Raw genomic sequence first — 20,958 nt, forward strand, 5'->3', positions numbered from 1 at the left:
GATATTGCATACAAATTAAAAAAAATAAAAAATTTTAAATCGAAAACTAATTGTTGTGTTAGAACCGCATAGGTCCAATTACCGTGTTTACATAATATTTTTCGAAAATATTAATATTCATAAAAGTTATGAAACTTTTATTAAAAATTTATGAAATCTCAAAACCTAAAATTTTGTATTTAATTAGACGCGCATTGGCCTAACTAACATTCAAGATAAAACATTTCGCGAAAATTTTGAGTAAAACAAAAGTTTGAGGTAATTTTTATTTTGGTTTTCATTAGGTCACGTGATATTTTTGGCCAATGTTATTGCATACAAATTTTTTGAAAAAAAATTAAAAATTTTAAATCGAAAAATAATTGTTGTGTTAGAACCGCACAGGTCCAATAACCGTGTTTACAAAATATTTTTCAAAAATATTAATATTCATAAAATTATGACACTTTTATTAAAAATTTATGAAATCTTAAAACCTAAAATTTTGTATTTTATTAGACGCGCATTGGCCTAACTAACATTCAAGACAAAACACTTCGAGAAAATTTTCAGTAAAACAAAAGTTTGAGGTAATTTTTATTTTGGGTTTAATTAGGTCACGTGATATTTTTGGCCAATGATATTGCATACAAATTTTTTAAAAATAAAAAATTTTAAATCGAAAAATAATTGTTGTGTTAGAACCGCACAGGTCCAATTACCGTGTTTACATAATATTTTTCGAAAATATTAATATTCATAAAAGTTATGAAACTTTTGTTAAAAATTTATGAAATCTCAAAACCTAAAATTTTGTATTTTATTAGACGCACATTGGCTTAACTAACATTCAAGATAAAACATTTCGCGAAAATTTTTAGTAAAACAAAAGTTTGAGGTAATTTTTATTTCGGGTTTAATTGGGTCACGTGATATTTTAGGCCAATGATATTGCATACAAATTTAAAAAAAAAAATAAAAATTTTAAATCGAAAAATAATTGTTGTGTTAGAACCGCACAGGTCTAATTACAGTGTTAACAAAATATTTTTCGAAAATATTAATATTCATAAAAAGTTATGAAACTTTTATTAAAAATTTATGAAATCTCAAAACCTAAAATTTTGTATTTTATTAGACGCGCATTGGCCTAACTAACATTCAAGATAAGACATTTCGCGAAAATTTTGAGTAAAACAAAAGTTTGAGGTAATTTTTATTTTGGGTTTAATTAGGTCAAAATGTCGCGCGAACAATTCAATGTACGCGAAATAAAAAAATGTTTTTTTGTTCTTTTAATTATTTTCGAAAATTTCTTTATCCTGAGCATTAGTTATACCAAAACAGTTCTAAAAAAATTTAAAAATCAATGTCATAAATTTGTCATAACTCTCGGAAATAATAATGTTTGCTAAAAAATTTTTGCAAGCACGGCTGTTAGAACAGTGCAGTTTTTATTGGTATAGTTATCTTTTGATTTAAAAAAAAAAACTTTTTTAAAACTTTTTTACTAGTTTGCTAGGTCACGTGATCATATGACCGGCCCTATGTATGCAAAATACAAAAAATTGGTAAGTTGATTATTTTGAGGAGTCTAAGTTGGGAACCAAACCTCGGAACTCAGTACTGAGAGTTGTGGGCCTTTCGCACTGAGCTAACTGCCACGACCTTTCAATGATGCAAAATTGTATACATAGCTTAAGTAAGCACTTGTAATAATAAAAAAAACTAGATTTATTTGATAAATAAAATATGGTTCGAAATTATTTGATTATTTTTAACATGAATTTTTATATATAAAAAAAGATATGCATAAACATTAACTAAGAATATTACATATCTTCGAATAAACAAACAAGCATTTACACACAAAAACTAATATTTAACGCAGTTTTAAGTTGTTTATATCGGGATATAGATTATACCAAATTTTAAATTCCTAAAATTGATTTTTGATTTAAATTAAATAAACAAGCATTTAAATATGATAAACAATTGAAACTTATTTTTCAAATATGTTTTATAACTACTTATATTTTAAAATACATCATACTAAATTTTTAATGCTTAATATCGGACTTTAACTTTTAATCAACAAACAAGCATTTAAATATAATAAACAAACAAGAATTAATTTTTATTTTATTTTCAAGTTATAAATATTATAACATATAACTGACCAAAATTTAAAAACCTAATAACAATCATTAAATTTAAATATACAAACACCTATTTATTAGTAATTAGTGTCAAAAATTAAAATTTTAATTTATTTTTGAGTTACTAATATCATAATATACAATTGACAAAAATTTGAAAAATAAACAACAACCTTTAAATTTAAATAAACAAACACTTATTAATTAGTACTTAGTGATTAAAAATTAAAATTTTAATTCAGTTTTGAGTTACTAATATCATGATATACAATTGACCAAGATTTAAAAAAATTAATAACAACCCTTAAATTTTAATAAAAAAACACCTATTAATTAGCAATTTATGATAAATAAATGTTGTAAATAGGAGAATAAAAACATCATCTAAAAATAAACAACATACTAAAATTTCAGATTTTTAAATTGTAAGGAACAAAAGATATCTTATTTCAAAATTGGGACTAGAAAGAATAAAAACAATAATAATAAAAATAATAATAATAAGTATAATGACAATAACAATATGTTTCGAAATCTAAGATTTTGAACCATAATAAATACACTGACAATAACAATATGTTTCGAAATCTAAGATTTCGAACCATAATAAGTAACAAACGTTTTAATATAAGAAACAGATCAAAAATTGAATTAAAGCAATTTATGTAGCTATAGTTTTAACTCGGAATCACTTTTCAGTGTAGCTTTAAATAAAATTAATTACTGAATGCTATAACATTCAATATTTAAAAAGAGGTATAAAACTAATAATAATATTTATAAAACAGTTACAAATACTTACTTAGCTTGTCACTTGTAGCGTGATTTCCATGTACGAGGTCCTAAGTTCGATTCTCACCGCTCCTATACCAAAGTACTTTTATTTAGCCAAGTTGAAGGGACTTTTATGTCTACTGAGCTAAAGAACAATAAGGTTTAATTTTAAGGTAATTGTCAACTCGAGGCTTGGTCACGCAATAAAAGTTATTTTATGCATAGGCAGTGGAGTTGGCCTTTCCACAGCAAGGACAAATATAAAAAAATAATATTGGTGCTGAGTGCTAGAAATTTACTGTTAAATAGTAGAAGGCTAGGCTATAAAACAAGGCCAATGTGCACAACTGCGGTAGTATTTTTATTAATTCTGACAGAAAAAATACAAAAAAATTAAACAAAAACAACAACGTAGAATTACACTCAAGTGAAATGGGTTCAAAATCCCACTCTACGGAATGCAAGCAACAACAAAATATTTAACAAAAAAATAAAAAAACGCCAAAAAATAATTAACCACGAACCAATAACGCAATGTGAAAATATAACGACAAGGATGACACAAAAGTGGCACGACCGATGCTCTGTTATTAAAAAACAACACGGTCACAACCACTGCTCTGCATAACATAACAGAATAAATTTTTTCTTTTTAAAACAACAAATAAAATTTTTTTTTGTTAAAATAGTTTGAAAAAAGCACAAAAGTAAAGTAACTAAAGCCAGGCACAGAAAATTTAAATTTTAAAGTCACTTTTTTCGAAATTGAACTTTTAAACTCATTCAGGCCAAATAAAGTATTTTAAAAATTTGTGTTTTTAACGAAAATGCAAAAATAAAACAAATTTTAGTATTAAAGTGAAATATTTACAAAAAAATGCTAACTGTAAGACCAACAAGCTCTATTTAAAATAAATCTTACACCTTGCTTAGAATGATAAACAACGGGCAAGGACAAAAATGAACTACACCAATTTGTATTTACTTTTCATAAATAATAATTATTTGGATAATCCTTAAACTTTTTTTAAAAATTTGTAAAAATAAAATTTATATTTTTTAGGAATGATTATGTTTCAAAAAGTATTGAATAAAAAAAAACTTTTTTTAGAAAAAATATTTTTTAATTTTTTTTTGAAACAAAAATGCATTAAATTGAACTTAAAACAATAAAAGAAAATATTTACACTTTTTAAATAGGATGGTCACTTCGTAAAATGTCAGTAACCAAACTAACTACAGACAGCGTAAGCTGCTATTTTGATTACTACAAAAGTTCATTAGTGCACCTTTTATATATTATCTCCATAAAGGCAACAAAGAATAACCATAAATTCTAATATATATTAATCTAGGTATTTAATGTAAAAGGGCTACTTTTATATGGTGTAGTTAACTTTTAAAACAAGCTACAGCAATTTAATAACAAAGGAATAACTACTGAGGCACATATTTAAATGTAATTTTTAGAAATAATGTTTTTTATCAAAGTTTCTCTACCATATTAAAGTAACCACTTGTTAAAGTATCTAAATGTAACATTTTTTTAAACTAAAATTTAGGTTTTTGTAAAAAAAAATCATTTTTTAAGGCCTACAAAATATAAAAAATTTTTTTTTATTAATTCATGGAACAAATTTTTTAAATGTGCATTGTATGTTGTGTATTAATAGTGCATCATTCTTTATCGCCCAAATTAACCCACAGTCGAGAGGGAAAGTCCCTGAGTTTACATGCGGGGTTCACTGAAGTCCACCAGAACTTGAGGTTGAGGGTTAGCGAGGTTTAGGGGGCTGTTACGAGGCGGGGTCAGGGTTGCCGTGTTATTGTTTTGTTCTGGCACCAAAATCACTGCAGGCATTTTCGAATTCTGATAAAATTTTGCAAAAAATAATTTTTAATTAAAATTTTGAAATTATTCTTTCTAATCATTTTTAACAACTATTTTTAGGGTAATTCGTGACTATTATACTCCTGTATAGTTGCACTATAAATGTAAGAGCAGTTTAACAAATTTACAATTCTTAACAGCAGTAATGGCAGTTAATTTGATTTAAAAAAAAAATTGAATACAGTATTTTTTATATAAAGGTCACAATTTTTTTTTATTTCACAATACTAAAAACTACTTTAAATTTTAACTAGATAGAAAACAAACTTGAAAGTGATTTATTTAGAAAACAATAATAATCTAAATGATTTTTACCTTCTTTACTGAAGCAAATGCAGAGGAAATATAAGGATAAAAGTTGACCTTGTTTTTGTCTGGACATCCTGGTGATACTTCCCTTGCTATTTCCTCCTAAGAAATTTAAGTTTTAAGGTTTTAATCCAATATATTAAAAAAATTGTAAAAAAATCTGTTAAAAAATACTTCTATGAAATGGTACATTGGTCACTTTGTTAATGGTTGTTAGATATAAAACAAATAAAAGGTGAAATTTTCTTAATTCTTTTTTATTTTAACAAATTTATAAAAATGAATACAGTACACTATACAAAACTTAAAGAAAAAAAATACTTCAAAAATTTAACAAATAACGTACTTTGATATAAGGCCTCTCAGCTCCCTCTGGTGGCTCACGTTTAAACATATAACTATTATTCGGTCTCGGACTCGATGCATACTTTGGACATGGGCTAATGCCTGCATCTGTAACAAAATTATATTTGTTAAACAATACTGATCTAGATAACAGTACACTTATCTATATACAATATAGCTTAGTAGTCAATATACATATGTTTAATTTAAAGGCTTTTAAAAAAATAAAAATGTTGTAACTTGTATGAAAAATAGTATTTTTAAATTAAAATCTTATTTACCCTTAACTTCTACATCAAATACAGTCTTGGGTAAATTGATGCCAACTTGTGGGGTGACCGTGGGTGAAGGTGTGGGTGAGTGACCCCCATCGACATATTCTTAAAAAAATAATAATAAAAAAATTTTAAAATTTAGAATTTTTTTTTAAATTTTAACTATTTTTTTAAGATCCAACATAACTTCAGCTACATAATATTTTGAGTATAGGATTTTAATTAAATTAGGTATTCACCTTTTTAATTTTAAATAGACTTATCAGTGCCTAAAACAATGTTATCAAAAACTTATCAGATATCGAAAAATGATTCAAAGTCTTAGTTTAATTATTAACGATAACTTTCCTATAAGCCAGGTCTAAAAAACGAATCAAAAACTCCCTTAACCCGCAAATTAGTGCCAAGTGTTTAAATTGATCAACCAGTACCATGTACCGATTGTTTATTACATTTAAGATAGAAACACCATTTTTTTAATTTGCACTCTTGTGCATGGGAAAATAACAAAGCCTGTTTGTTTTTTTTGTTGTTAATTTATCTTTATTACCCAGAATTAGTTGCTGTCATTTTTATGTCTTTAATTTTTATTGCTCTGAGTTTATTGTTATTTTACAGTAAAAGGAAATAGTAAAAAAATAATGACAAATATTTTTTGGCAGTTTTGCTGTGAAAATAAACAAAAAGTTTTTTGCGGTTTTTACCATTTGTTGGTGATAGTGTTATAGCAACAACTTTTTGAAAAATAATTAGAAAATAAAAGTTGTTACCTTGTGGAGTTTGAGTCTCCATGCTTCTTGTTGTACTGCTTCGAGGTAAAGGTGCTCGGTGGCCATCGGGTGGCGTTATCCCTTGAAACAACTGCGGATAAAAACAAAAAAATCAAAATGCTTTTCAAAAAATAAAGTTTTAATATGGTAATAAGGTTAAATGGTTTTGGTATTAAAAGACTGCTAGTTAAGTATTGGTTAAAGTAGAACCATATTTCAGCCAATTGTATGGTGTCACAAAAACGCCACCCCAAACCAGAAACATATTACATCATTCCCTTAAAAAAGCGTTTTTTTTTTGCCAGTAAAAAGTATTTTAGTGTATTACATTCTTGCATAGACTTTTTTTGGCAGTTTTTTATTTGTTTAATTTAATTTAAAGAGGAGTTTTGTAATGAAAAAGCAATAATTTCTGTTAACTGTAAAAAGTTTAATAAATCTTATATTAGCCACAGTTGTTTATGCAAAAATAAATAAAGTTCCACGTAAAGTATAGATGAATGCCTATTTTGAATAACTGTATCAACATTTTATGAATAGTATATCAGCATATGCTAAATGCAAATTAAAAGGATGTTTTTTGACATTTTAACTGCTCTATGGTAAACAATTGTATATAGTTTAAAATCGTGAACTGTATGTTTATACTAAGGCGAATCATTGAGTTATATTAAAATTTAGTTTTTTTTGATTTTTTATTTGTTTTAGGACTTATCTTATATTTTATTTTAAGTGTTATGTTACAGAGTTTTGCAATTTTGTTAGTGATGTATATAGCACGTTAGTAGGATTGATAATAAATCACAAAATGGCTTTAGAACCTCTAAAAAATGTCTGTGGTACTTACAATTTAATTTTCAAAAATACTGAAAAATGATTAACATAAAAAACCAGGTTACCATATTTTTTGTGTGACGTAGGAAGTGCCAAGTAGCATAGTGAATGTATACAAGCAAGTACTTTCTACGTCATTACAAACAGAGCTTCCCCTTTTTTTAATTAGTTGAATTTTTTTTTAAAGTTATATAACTTAAAAAGTAGGTGAAATTATTTAAAGTTAAAATCATTTTTGTGTTGAGTGACACCAACTTTATTAATTTTTGAGTATAAAAATATCGCTAATATATGACTTTAAAGAGATACGCCTAGCCAAATTACTATTTTTCAATATTGCAGTGTATTAATTTGTTGAAATTTTAAACTTTAAAAAATAGGATGTTATTTTTATTTTAAAACGTTATTACACGGCTTCTAAAATTACAGCAGCAAAGTGAAGTGGGTTGAAATAACATGTGGCCCAGACTGCAGTGTTTGCACAGTTACTTTATTAATCAAAGCCACTTGTAATTTTGTATTGCTGAATTATAAAACCACAAGCAGTTTGCAGTTTGCTAAACAGCTATCACTATGCCTCTTGGTTCAAAGGTTTTAAAGCTTTATTTTAAATGGAAAACAGGAAAATAGTTGGACTTCTGATATAGAATTGTTGTGTGTGACAAAATGATTTTGTTTTTGACAATTTTGTTTACCAAAAACTTCCCTTTTTTAATAGTTTTAACAATTTCACAGTTGTTATGTTTCACAAATTATAGTTTAACTCTTTATTTCATCTGTTACAACAATGGGGCCAACTAAGGCCGACTATATTTCTTAAAAAATTAAATTTAGACCACTTAAATTTATTTTCTAGCCCCAACAGTCCAGAGTTCAATTCCTGCTAAAGTAGCTTTACTTACTCCTACCAAACCACAACTTTGATAGGCAGGTTAATAAACAGTCTATATCACAAAGTCTACAACTTATCAGCACACAAAATTTATGGTAAGGCTGAGATAATTAATGTTTAAAGGCTGTAAACTAAACAGTTACCCTGTTTACATGGACATTCTTTATTAGGGCCTACACTGGTATTCATGATATTAACACACTTAAAAAAAAGCTGTGGCACATGCCATAGTTTTGGCTTTGTTTAAATGTTGTAACGTAAATAGGCCAGAATTTCTAAAAAAATTACTTAAAATACTATGTTAGACCTCCTTTCTCTAAACTTGAGCTGAATATCAAAATGAAAAACCATATTGATACTAAGACTACCTGTTACAATCATTAACATTTTGGAAGAACTACCACCAAAATTTTAATTTTTTTTGGTTTATGTGCATTAAATCCTACTATACGCCACAAGCCGCCATTTTAAAAGGTAGTAGTTGAATAAAAGTTGTGTATGTAGACTAAACAATTATGCATAGGAAAAAAACACTTACCCGTCCTGGTAGTTCTCCTGAAGGTGGGTTGCTTGTATATTCATCTATCTCCTTGTTTAATGCTTCTGCACTGTTTTGTCTTTTCGGGACTCTTCCAAAGGTTTGACCCCCGATTGTGATTGGGGTCGACTTAGTTTGAGATTTTGCCTAAAATAAAAAATTACAGAATAACATAAATATTTTTTTACAAAAAAATAATATTGATAGTCAAAAAACAATATGATTAATTAAATAACAAGCAAATATAGATAACTAAGGTAAAAATAAAGAAAAATTATTACTCTAGGTTTAAGCAGCAACATTAAAATCAGCTCAAAAAATTGGCGTATAAGAAAATCCATATATATATAAAATTGTTAACTTACAGGTAGTTGTTGAAGAGCAGCGTGGTTCCCATGCACAGGTGGCGACCTCTCTTTCTTATCATTGTGTCTCGAACTTTTCCCAATTCTTCGAATCTGTTGCCGCATCTAAACAATTTAAAATAACATGGTTATTTTACGAACAAGTTTATTTACATTCATATTAAGTAAATAATGCAGTTTAATGACTTGTGTTTATAACCCTTACTTTATATTAATAAAACTGTGAATTTTTAAATGGTAACTAAAATTATTAAAATAGAAAACAAAAGTAAAATAACCCATTTTGAATAACTGTGTTTTCTGTAAGAGCATTTATTTAAATAGGGGCTAAATATATAAATTGTATGGGTTTTTGTTTTAAGGGTATTATGAAGGTTAACGATATACACAAAATATTGGCGATTTTTAATTAATTTTGTATTAATTTAATTATTTCAGCATTTTTAATAAATTAATAATATCATAAATTTACTTGTTTAAGCTCAGGAAATGGTCCATTTGCATCCGGAATGGAAGAGGAAGAACGGGTGTTCTTGGATGAAGACTTCACCGAGTTGCCTTCCACACTCCAATCCGGAGTCTAAAATAAGATAAAAAATAAAATAAAATTTTATTATAAATAAAAATAAATTAGATTTTGATAAATGTGCTTTATAACAATTAGCTCTTGAAGTAAAGTAGCAGAATTTTATTAAACTTTAACAAATTGATATTTTTTTCTTACTGTAAAGTACTTAATTTTTAAATTAAATTATATTTGCAAAAAACAGCAATTTCACATTACTATAAAAATCAAGTTTAAAATTTTTTTTCTTTGTACCTGAGTTTGTTTGTCGCGCATGCTTGAATGCTGGTGAAGCGACATACTTTCTCGAGGCCATTGTCCAGTTAGGTAAGGTCCAATCGGATCTAACGATGTTGTTGTTCGACGAATACTTGGAGAAGGACTTCGGCGATTTTGTACAGCTGAAAAATATTTAAAAAGTTTATCAATTTTCGTTTTTGTTATATACGTAACTAAGACATAAAAATTAATTTTTTAAACAAGATTTGTAGGTACAATGTGTTTTCAAAACAAAAATAATGTCTTTTCGTTATATAGTAAAAACATTTCTTTTCTAAGACAGTAAAAAAAGGTGGAAGCCACTAGAAAAACGTTAATCATAAAAAAAAGTTTATAAATAGAGAAAAAATTTTGATATAAATAAACAAAATATATTATGCAGCATAATTTATCATGGCTTAAACTTTTTGTTATTAATTATACAAATATATAAGTAAATTACTAAAGCAAACTTCGCAGCCACTTAAAGGAATGCTATATCTCCCCCGCACTTAACTTTACGTTCCTTACGTTCAGAATTTTTACGTAGGCGGGGTAATTTTGTGATTATTTTTTGGCCTAAAATCCAATAGAATTTGCGTAAATAGTTTAGCTATAGGGTATGGAATTTAAAGATTTTGCTAAACCTTACGTTATAACAAAACAATTGCGTGGGTTAAGTTTTTGCTTGTTTTTAACTAAAAAGGTGACGAAAATCTAAACAATTTTTTCTCTACGATATAAAGATTAAGTTTAAAACATCACTTAAATATAGGTAAGGTCAACTAGTCAATCATAAACATGATCTAGTAATTTTAAATTCCCTTTTAAGCTATCAAGGCCATGACTAAACTCATGCAGGGAAGAGTATAATCACCAGCCAATTTCCTATACAAATTTGCAAAAAGCTCGGTTATCAGTGACAAAACATCCTGTAGAAAGAACATTGCTAAATTAACCATTATTTTTGAATGCAATATGGTAAAACAAGTTTATTATCAAATCCGATTTTTTTTAGTTATTACCAAATTGCACATTGCATACCATATCAATAAAGTTATAATTATTTGATAGAAATTTTTAGAACTCAACAATTAATTTAAGTATAATTTTTATTAACAAAAATAAACATTAGAGAATAAGTGCATTTAAACTTTTTTTTAAATCACATTAAAAAATATGCAATAGTTTTTATAATTACTGTGAAATTTTTTTTTTTTTAAATATATTTTTCCAAAAAATCAAATTTGTTAAAATATCCTTGTGAACTTCAGTAATCTAGCTTATGTGTTTTAAACATCATTTGATAAGCTCTGATAATTCACAAAACAACATTGAAATAATAAATCAACATAAAAACCATTCATAGAACAACAAATGTCAACTAAATGAAAATATTCTGCTATAAATTTAAGTCATAAAAATATTGTTTTTACACATAACCTATTTAAGTGCGCCCTCTTATCACTAAAATAAACTTGGAAGAAATGATAAAAGATGCCCTTTAAAAGCTTAAGTTTTAAAAACGTCGAAATAAAAGTAGGTTATAAAATGAATTATGGCCTAAACAATAATTCCTAATTTTAAACAAATAAAGTAATGGCCTCAACTATAAATCCTAATTTTTTACATTTTTCAATAAATATTTTGAAATATATGTTATGATTTTAAATATACATAGCAAACTTTTTATAATTTATGTGAGTACATTACATAATACTTTTGGCGTTGTTTGATTAATACAAATTCAATTTATCTCTATTGTGTTACAAATGCCATATCAAACCAAGTTCTGTAAAGAATTTTTAATTAAAAGTTTATTGAACAAAGTCAAGTATGAAATAGCCAAAACTAATCAGTAAAATATCACAAAGTAAGCACATTTTTAAGCATAGATTTACAAATTAATGGACATATCGCAATACTGAAATATTACACACAGAACCTAAAGGAAATAGTATTAGGCAATCAATCCAACCTTCATTTGGTCAATTACTGTTTTGGATCATTTTTAATTTAAAATTCAAACCCAGCAAAATGTCAACTGTTTTAAATTGAACAAATGACAGGCTTTTAATAAGTTTTGATAAGGTGACTATTGCGCTTTTGAATCGTTAGCAAAAAATCAAATTTTTCCCACAAAACTTGTACAACAAAAATTTTTAAATATATATAATACCAAAGCGTTAAATGTTTAAAAACTTCAAAATTTCTTTAATTTTAGTGTGACATATTTTCAACCTTTAAAAATTTATTAATTTCTTTAATATTAATGGGATAAATATTACAGTTTAGTACTACAGCCAAATTAAGTGTAGGTTTATTTTAGATTTTTGCAAACTTTATTTTGGATTGTTAGTTGATTGATTTTAGCTCATAAAAAGTCCCAAAGTAGTGGGTGGATATGGTAAAGCACATAGAGAATATAGTAAACATTATAAAAGGTATTTTTCTTAAATTTTAACTTATTGTAAACGGTTTTACACAAAACTAAGGAATTCATGATATTTACTATACCATCAATCATCAATTTTTCACATTAAAAAAAATTTGTATAAAAATAACTGTAACTATTAACTTTTGTGTTATTGTTGTTTTAACATTATATCCTTTTAGTTTTTTGCTTAAAAAACGATTAAAATCGATTTGGGTTAACTAGGTTTATTTTTTCAGGCTACTCAAAACATTCGGGCGTGATATGGTTAAATATAGGCTTCAAAAACTGGCTTTTCAACTGAAATAAATGCCACAACATGTCGTAGTCGTTCAAGCAAATACTGGGTGTCTTTTAATATTTAGAAAGGACTGATATGCTGACGTCAGCGCTAGATTGTTGAAACCGGTTAAAACAGGCTGAAGTTACACCAAAGGAATTTTATTTTGAATTGCCGGCACCACTGCTTTTATCAATAATAAAACCGTGTATCAATTAGGTACGGTATGCCAGCAAGCTGCAAATACGTTCCAAGTCAAGTAGAATAACAAGAGGTTTTAACAAACATGCTTGAGCGTCAAAAACCTGTGTTTGCGGTCCTTGCGCTGACCGGTCATTCGGATGTTTTATATCGACTTTATGGCACTCTACTGGTAGGCCAGATAAGAAAAACAAGGAGACCTTTTATAAGGGCTAATGTGAGCTTTTTACGATAAAAACAAGCGGCTTGCGTCAACAAGTGTATCTTTTTCGCAGAGAGAAGTTGGCCAAGCGGACAATCTAATCAGAGAGCCGCAGTGGGATTACCTCGTTGTAGTGCCGCTGGGAGCCGAAAAAACTCATTTCTTACGTTTAAAGTGGCCCGTATTTGCGCAATGCCCTCGCGAAACCGAGTTGATTAAAATCAATTTCTTGCCTAAATCAAATAACTTTTCTTGTGTTCTCATTTCAAGCGTTAAACTTAAATTGACTTAGGATTTATTAAAAGTTAAAAGGAAAAGGAACATATTGTTGTTGTATGGCTTGAGAATAGGAACTTATACGTCATCAATTCAGGTCTACAATATCGTTCCACCTGGTCATCATGCGATATTTTTTCGCTTAAACGCTGGTTGAACTAATAAATCGTATTTCGATGTGCCAAAAAAAGGATTTCTCAAAGCCAATTACATACTCGCTTCGTTGGAAAACACAGGTTTTGCTGGTTAATTTCGTACGGTCGTGTTCGTTTAGGCCTAAGTTACAGCAACACAAAGTTGAGCATACAGCGGAAATGCCTTCGAGTTGCCGAAGTTATTGTATGTGTGTGTGGTGACATACGCTGTACAGTCATTCTAATATATCGCAGCGATAACGACGAAACGAGAGGTTTTCAAAACACAACAAAAAACACATAAGCCCAATATCAGACGACAATTTCGTGGACAGCTTAAGTCAGCGTGGCTTACTTTACGCGCCTGTGAACCGATATGAAACGGTGTAGATTGCCAGTCTGTATGAATTACCGGCGCTGTACTCGATTTCGTAACAACAACAAATGAGGAATTGTAAAGAAAATTCCGATTAATTTGAGGGGTCTCGTCTTACGTTTAACACACTAAGCCAGTTTCCTAAATGATCGTCAATGGAATGGTGGGTGGGGAAATAATTAAAAAAAGCGTCGCCTGAAATGATATTCAACACTGATTTACAAGCCCAAAATGCTAGGAAAAATAACCCAGATAAAAAAGTTTAAAAATTGATCAACAGCCTACAAAATCACCAACAAAAAAGTCTTAAAATCAAGCATCCGTAAACACTTGGTTTAACAATCTACCCATAAAACACCATGTTAGGATATTCTTAAATACCTAAGTGTATTTAGTATGCAAAATACTGACATTAAAACGTCTTGGTTTATGATGTGTAAATCACGTAGATTTACGGTTTGTTACATGAGGTATCGTGGTTTATATTACGTCATAGATTAGCTAAAGCGTTAACATCTTTCCTCGGCTAATGTAATGGTAAGCACAACAATAAGTACTGTTGTAAAATGCGATCTTGCATAATACTTGTAGTTTATACCCGAATACCCTTTGGTATAATCCGCGAATCGTGTGTACTTTACCGAGCCCCAAAAATGTTAGGGCCGTGAAAGTAATAAGAAACTTGTCAGGAACCGTAAAATTAACGTTCTTTAAAAACCGTGAAAGTAATAAGAACAATGTACACTTAATATCGCGATTTTTAAATTAAGATAATACCCAATATCTTAAAGTATAGTAATTATCAAGTTAAAGTATATATATATTTTAAAGAACCGTAAAAGTAACGAGTTAACTTAAGGACCGTAAAGAACACATAAGCTGTAAAATCCGCAAGCGGTATGTAATTGTCGCAATCTAAGGCGGCAAAGTAAAGGTGCTTTGTTTAAAACGACCTCGTAAAATTGCTTGGTCGAACCTATTACGATAACGCTGTAATAATTCCTACGTCAGACCTCAAAAATTTGCACCTGCCATATTCTATTGTCCAGGGATTCGAGCAATTCCCGCGTTTACAACACATCGAACAATAACAAGTTCAACGCAGCAAAAAATAAGGCGCAATTTCTTATGAAAAGCAACATGTATTAAGTTAATATATGCAATTACTATCTCAACATGTAGTGACGCAGTTTGAATTGTCAGCGTTTTAAAGAATATTTTTTAATCTTTTATTGAGCTCCAATTTTTAAGTCATAGACGTAAATCGCCAGGCCAATGCAATATATATTTAAAATAAACAACATAAGGCATTAAATGGTTTGCCCCAAAAAACGCAAAACGCTTTATATTATTTTTATTGCTTAACTATACGAGAAAAAATTAACCTTTAGTTGAGCCACGTCATGTATATTTAAACTGGTCGTTTATTTTAATTGTGTTAACTTACATTTGAAGTGTTCAGCCACAAAAACTAGCAAAAACTAGCCTGTAAGTTACGCGAGCTATCGGCGAAAAGTCAATAAAATGTCATAAACTCGAGCGTTATTAAAAACCCTCGCTTTTATAATAGCTATAAATGTTGGTCAGTGCTTATCCCTCGCCCAAATAGAACGCTGTCGTCGTCGTCGTCGTCGTCGGGCAAAGTGTACAGATCATGAATTCTTTATCGGTTCAGACACGGCAATTTCGCGTTCGCGAGTCCCATTGTGTGACGTCACTGGCCATTTGTATTCTAAAGCGCGGTTTGTTAAGAACCAAGGGAGCGCCGAAAGAGAGTAAAAAATAAACTTCTTTTATATTACAATTACAGGCTCGCTGGCGAGGCCAAAACGCCCGGCAAAGTTTTATACAAACAATTATTGGCAAGCGCTGCTGATCGGGCCCTATCTTGATATAATACAGCTGCCCGGCGCGTACAATACGCGATTTTATTATACTCCATACATAACACTGGGCCGAGCCCCGAAATACTATCAACGACGGAAATGGATTACCAATGTAACTGGACACCCGTGCTGAGGTCTAGTATTTGTCGCGGGCAAAGCCTACAGATAATTTCTAAACTCGACCGTGTTTGGGACAAGATGTACGACAACATCGCAACGTTGTAATCTAGAAACAATTTTATTGTGGTGCGCCGAGCGAAAACCAAAAATAAAACACATTGTGAGCGTGTATTTGGGTAAATATACATCATCTTGCCCTAATAAAACAGGAGTTTTTAAGCACAAAATCTATTTGACCGAAATCCCAAATTTCAAAAACGATATTTCGCCGCAATTTAAGTCAATAGTTCTTTTTAGAAAAAGAGAGGGGTTTTAGGGTAAGTGGGTGTTAACAAAAAATGCCTCATAGCCTTTAAAACAGCCATCGGCCCATCCAGTAAAACGGTTTTTAAGTAATATGACAGAAACCTGGTTAAAACATATCATTGGGTAAAAAAATTTCGATAATGCCAAACCGAGGAAAGTAACCAAATTGCCTTAAAAATAGGTGTTGCAGCTAACCGTACAGCAGTTACTAGCTAAGCACACTTTCACAGTGACGTCATAATCCAAACAAGAACGAACGGTGCTTCGTAACAAAATCTTGTTATCGCCTGTTAAATAAACTCAACCGATTACAAGCTAACTTTTTACATAAAGAATTCTTAAAAACAAAGTCAAAAAAGTATGCGTTATTACGTTTAAATGTTTTGGTATAATTGGTTTTGCGTTTTTCGTTAATTAAAATAATATTTATTCGTTGTGACTTGTCTGTAATCAAAAAAAGCCGCTTGTTTAATCAGATTTTAGTCCGAAATCGTTACAAAACTGCGGTCAGCCAACGGTTCTAATCGTACGCTTAAACAAAAATGACTACATGCTTTATGTAAAATTATTTATAAAAAATGGGCATTTGAATTTTAGTATTAAAGTCAAGACTGTGAAAATAATTAAATTGTCATTGTAATAAAGTAATAAATTTTAACACTTTTACATATTAATCAATAACAAAAAATCGGATGTGTAATATATGGACGATATAGATTCTAATTGTCAACTAATATGTAAATAAGATCATTATGCTACTATTGTAAACGATACAATCATCAATTATTAAAAACAGACAAGGCTTAATAACATGCTAGTAGTAACAACCGTTAAACATATAAAATTATTAATATATGTGATTGCGTCCTTATGAATTTTGATAGCCTATCGCTTGTTTAAATTTACTATTATCAATTCGCTTGCAAAAAATAGTTCCGCCTAATCAAACAGGGCTAACATTTGGATTTTGAAAAGGAAATCAAAAATTTGCTCGGTCTTTTGAATGCCAATCAAAAACAACAGCTTGACCAGAAGGTATATTTTGTCGGCAGCGTTATATTGAAATTATCGTATGTCAGGAAATAGAGGAATTCAAACAATATTGTTAGGCCTAAATAAAGTTGGGCAAATTATCCATTGCGCTAAATCTAAACGCTTTTAGCCTAGCTTTGGGCTGCGCCTTCAGTTTATTCAAAAGCTCGTTGTTAGCCGGGCAATTACCAACTAAATATACCTAAAATTTAAACAATGGCCACGTCTTAACAACAGGGGGGCAATGTGCTGTAAGGGGGAGTTAAGTGTGTGCTTGCGACAACGACAACTATACATAATTGCCCGTCGTAAAATAGCTATACGATTTCGCAATTGGCGGTTGTAAGATATACCTAAAGAAATTTACTGTGCTCTTTAAAACAGACTTCGTCATTCAATGCCGATTTGTGTTAACGAAAGCCCTTGAAAATCGGAATCCAAGAGTGTTAAAATTAAAAACGTTGGGCAATTTTGTTCTCCGTTGCTGCGAAATAGAGTTGAGTGCTGCTACAGAAATTTTGGAGCCGATTCGCTAAACAAAAATGCTAGCCACTCGATACAGCAAAGATTAAAATAACAGGGAAACCACAAAAAGGTCATTTTCGTTGCAACAAGCCTTTGTTTTTGGTCGAGCGCCCGGCCATTGCTGTCTCTCTTATTGTAAATTGTATTGCTAAAATATCAATTGTAGGACATAGTAATTAAAAACAAAAACTAAATTTAAAAAAAGCGGTTTATTGAAATTTCTATAACAAAAAACTAAAAACCACAGAAAATAAACAATTTCGCAATTTCAATTAAATTCAAATGTTCATTGAAATTGTGGTTAACTTCATACAAATATAATGTCCCTATAACATACAGGTATATTGTGTTAAGGTAATCAGAATGGGCTTGTCTTGTAATTCAATCAAAAACCAAACCACTTACAAAATCTGTTCCAATTTGAGCTTATTATGTTGAGAAATAAGCACAAATTCAGTAGTTACCAAACAGGGTGTGTTACAAAATGACAAAAGGACAAAAAAGTAATAAAAAACACATGAATGGGATATTCGAATAAAGTATAACATACTCAATTTTTAGATAGCAATTTGTATACCTATTCTACCCTTACACTTACAAAACTTTTTCTCAAGCGAAAAAATTATAATCTTTAAGAAATATGATCTGGTTTTGACCTTATACCAATAAATGACATCATCGACAGTATTAAACAACTCAAAATAAAACCTAAACGGTCATAAGCCTTTAAGAATATTAATACCTCGTTAGCTTAACGTCAATTGTTGTAATTGAAAATAATTAGAAAGGAAAATAAACAGATGGTCATGTCCAAACTTACACAAGTTAAATGTTATTCGAAATCTTTTGTAAATAAATAGCAGCTTTTTACTGCTGCCTTCAGGGCAGTTTAAAGAATTAATTTGATAGTCTGTCCTCCAATTTCCGAAATGCCTTGGTAACTTATGATATACAACGGACCATTTATGATAAGTGATTTTTTATACAAACCAACCATTTTTAATCGAAAAACACCATGTTACAAGTTATTGAAAAACAGTATTGTAAACGTGTGCCTATTAGTTATTATACAGTAATGGTATTTATGCACATTATATACACACACCCTTTTTTTTTTGAAAAATATTTGAACTTAAATTGCTAAGATTTTAATTGCACTACAATAGTATGGCATTTACTTAGACTTTTAGCCAAAAACTCTCTTTTAGCTTAAAATGACACAAAAATAGCAGTAATTATCACTTAAAGGTAATCGAACACAAAGCAGTTGATTCAATTAAGTCAGAAAAACAATTTTAAAAACCTAAAAAATTACACAAACCCAGAAACTAACAAGAAGAAGCTAGCTTTTAGAAATTGGTTTGAACAAAATTTAAAAAATCAAAAAACTACCTTTTATGCTGGGTGAGCTGGGACTTTTTCTGTCACCCCTATCTGGCGAGGAGCGATGGTCCGGTGACCAGCGTTGGTGGTTGCCGGTTTGCCAAGCTGCATTAGATCGAGGCGTGGGTGAAGAAGAAGGTGATTTGCGAGCGGGACTTCCTTGCAGAAGCTACCAAAATAAAATTGAAGTTTTAGAAAAATTTAAGATACAAAATTGGATTTTTTTATTTAATTGTTCACAGCCATTGTGAAGTAGTTCCAATTATTAGAGCTTAACCTATTACATTTCTAATAACTAATCTGTTTTTAAAGTAGGATGACATTTACCATAGCTGTGTTATTTACCTATTATTGTTGTAAAAGTAATTATTAAATGAAGCGCCTTAACATACCACAGTTAAGTTCCTACTTACATATTTCGTGTAAATAATACCAATTACTATAAATAATATGGCAAAGTAAAATAACAGATTTTTAATGGCCTTTGTAAAGCTGACTAGCAACTTTACATTTGTGTACGAACTGTACGGTATGCTATCATAACTTTAGGATAACAGTACCAGTACAAATTTAGTATGACTCATAACAATAATTTCGTATTTGATTGTATTATGTACAATCTAGCTTACAGAGATATATATCTGAACAAGGTATTACCTGGAAGGGCTGAGTGGCTCTAATAGGTTGAGGCCTGGGCGTACCACTTTTTCCCAATAAAGACTTGGTCTTTGGTTTGTCTTTGGAGGCCATTTTTATTTCATTGGATTTTACAAACTTTTATTAAAAAACTATATTGATTTGTGTGATCTGTAAAAAAGTATTGTTTTAGTGTAAAATATAGTTGGTATATATAGTTCTTTTGTAATGTTCTTATAAACACCAAACATTAATAAGACTGTAAAATATGGCTGTTTGAGTAAGTATTCTACCAACCTTAATAGTTCAGAATTTTTAGTATTAACTTTTATTTACATTAGAGGAGCTATTAAATTTAGCACAATTTTGCTTATTTTTTATAAAAGAGTGTAATGGTACTTTTTTAATCCTATTAAGGTATAAAAATTGGCAAAACAACTTCTATTATAACTTATATGATGGGCCTTGTAATAAGTATTTTAATGACAATCTATTGATTTTCAAATTAAATATTGATATACAATATCATTTACATTCTGGATCATCAAATATACTGAAAACCTAAAAAAACGGTTTGGTTTTAAAATCAGTCACTAAATCATTCATCAGCTTTTTTACTGCTTGTCTATAGTACATCCTATACAGAACGCGTTTGACCAGTAACTTACAGCATATGGTTAAATTAGAATATATACATTTAAAACAACAATATACATACCTAAATTTAAAAAAAAAAATATATAGATTTTTTACATTAACACTAAATCATTTAAATTCTAGCTTAAATTGCTTCTTTTCACTTGCACAAAAAAGTAAGCTATAAATATTGATGTTTGGTTGCTAAATTATTCTAACAGTAAGTTATGATATAAAAACAAAGTTTACTTTAGTGTATGAAGTTCCTTTTAAAAAAACACAAAGCAGACAATATGGCTATAAAGTTTAGCGTATTCAGGTCATACAATACACATTTTAACAACTTATTCAGCACAAAACAAATATAGAAAATATCTCAAGTTTTAAGTGCCATAAAGTTGATAATTTTTTGTTTAACATGTCAGCATTTTAATTTACCAAAGGCTAAATTAGTGTCAATTTTAGGTATTTTAATTAATAAGTGCTTAGGCGGTTTATATAAAACAATTTTGGTTCTATATCATATTAAATATCAAACTAGGAAAGGGAAGGAAATAGAAGTGCAACAGCATTTTTA

At 29.2% G+C, this 20,958-nt stretch overlaps 1 protein-coding gene across 1 annotated transcript; it reads right to left on the reverse strand.

Moving 5' to 3' along the window:
* Positions 1-3,154: 3,154 nt before the first annotated feature.
* Positions 3,155-19,912, reverse strand: LOC145742149 (glucocorticoid-induced transcript 1 protein-like). The gene is made up of 11 exons (XM_082559916.1): positions 19,767-19,912; positions 19,119-19,278; positions 9,952-10,097; positions 9,604-9,711; positions 9,132-9,236; positions 8,767-8,913; positions 6,503-6,593; positions 5,739-5,837; positions 5,459-5,565; positions 5,119-5,214; positions 3,155-4,782 (listed from the first exon to the last, which is right to left on the reverse strand). The coding sequence occupies exons 1-11, from the start codon at positions 19,857-19,859 to the stop codon at positions 4,642-4,644; spliced, it is 1,293 nt and encodes a 430-aa protein (XP_082416042.1). The 5' UTR covers positions 19,860-19,912; the 3' UTR covers positions 3,155-4,641.
* Positions 19,913-20,958: the final 1,046 nt, after the last annotated feature.

This window comes from Corella eumyota, chromosome 2 (assembly GCF_963082875.1).
Source record: "Corella eumyota chromosome 2, kaCorEumy4.1, whole genome shotgun sequence".
Taxonomy (NCBI): domain Eukaryota; kingdom Metazoa; phylum Chordata; class Ascidiacea; order Phlebobranchia; family Corellidae; genus Corella; species Corella eumyota.

What these genes read in the sequence shown, in the direction of transcription:
- LOC145742149 (XM_082559916.1), bottom strand. Translation starts at nt 19,859, where the DNA reads ATGGCCTCCAAAGACAAACCAAAGACCAAGTCTTTATTGGGAAAAAGT. An exon ending in GAGCCACTCAGCCCTTCCAG is followed by an intron (nt 19,279 to 19,766) that starts GTAATACCTTGT and finishes TTATTTTGGTAG; the next exon opens with CTTCTGCAAGGAAGTCCCGC. An exon ending in GGAGACTCAAACTCCACAAG is followed by an intron (nt 5,838 to 6,502) that starts GTAACAACTTTT and finishes TATTTTTTTAAG; the next exon opens with AATATGTCGATGGGGGTCAC.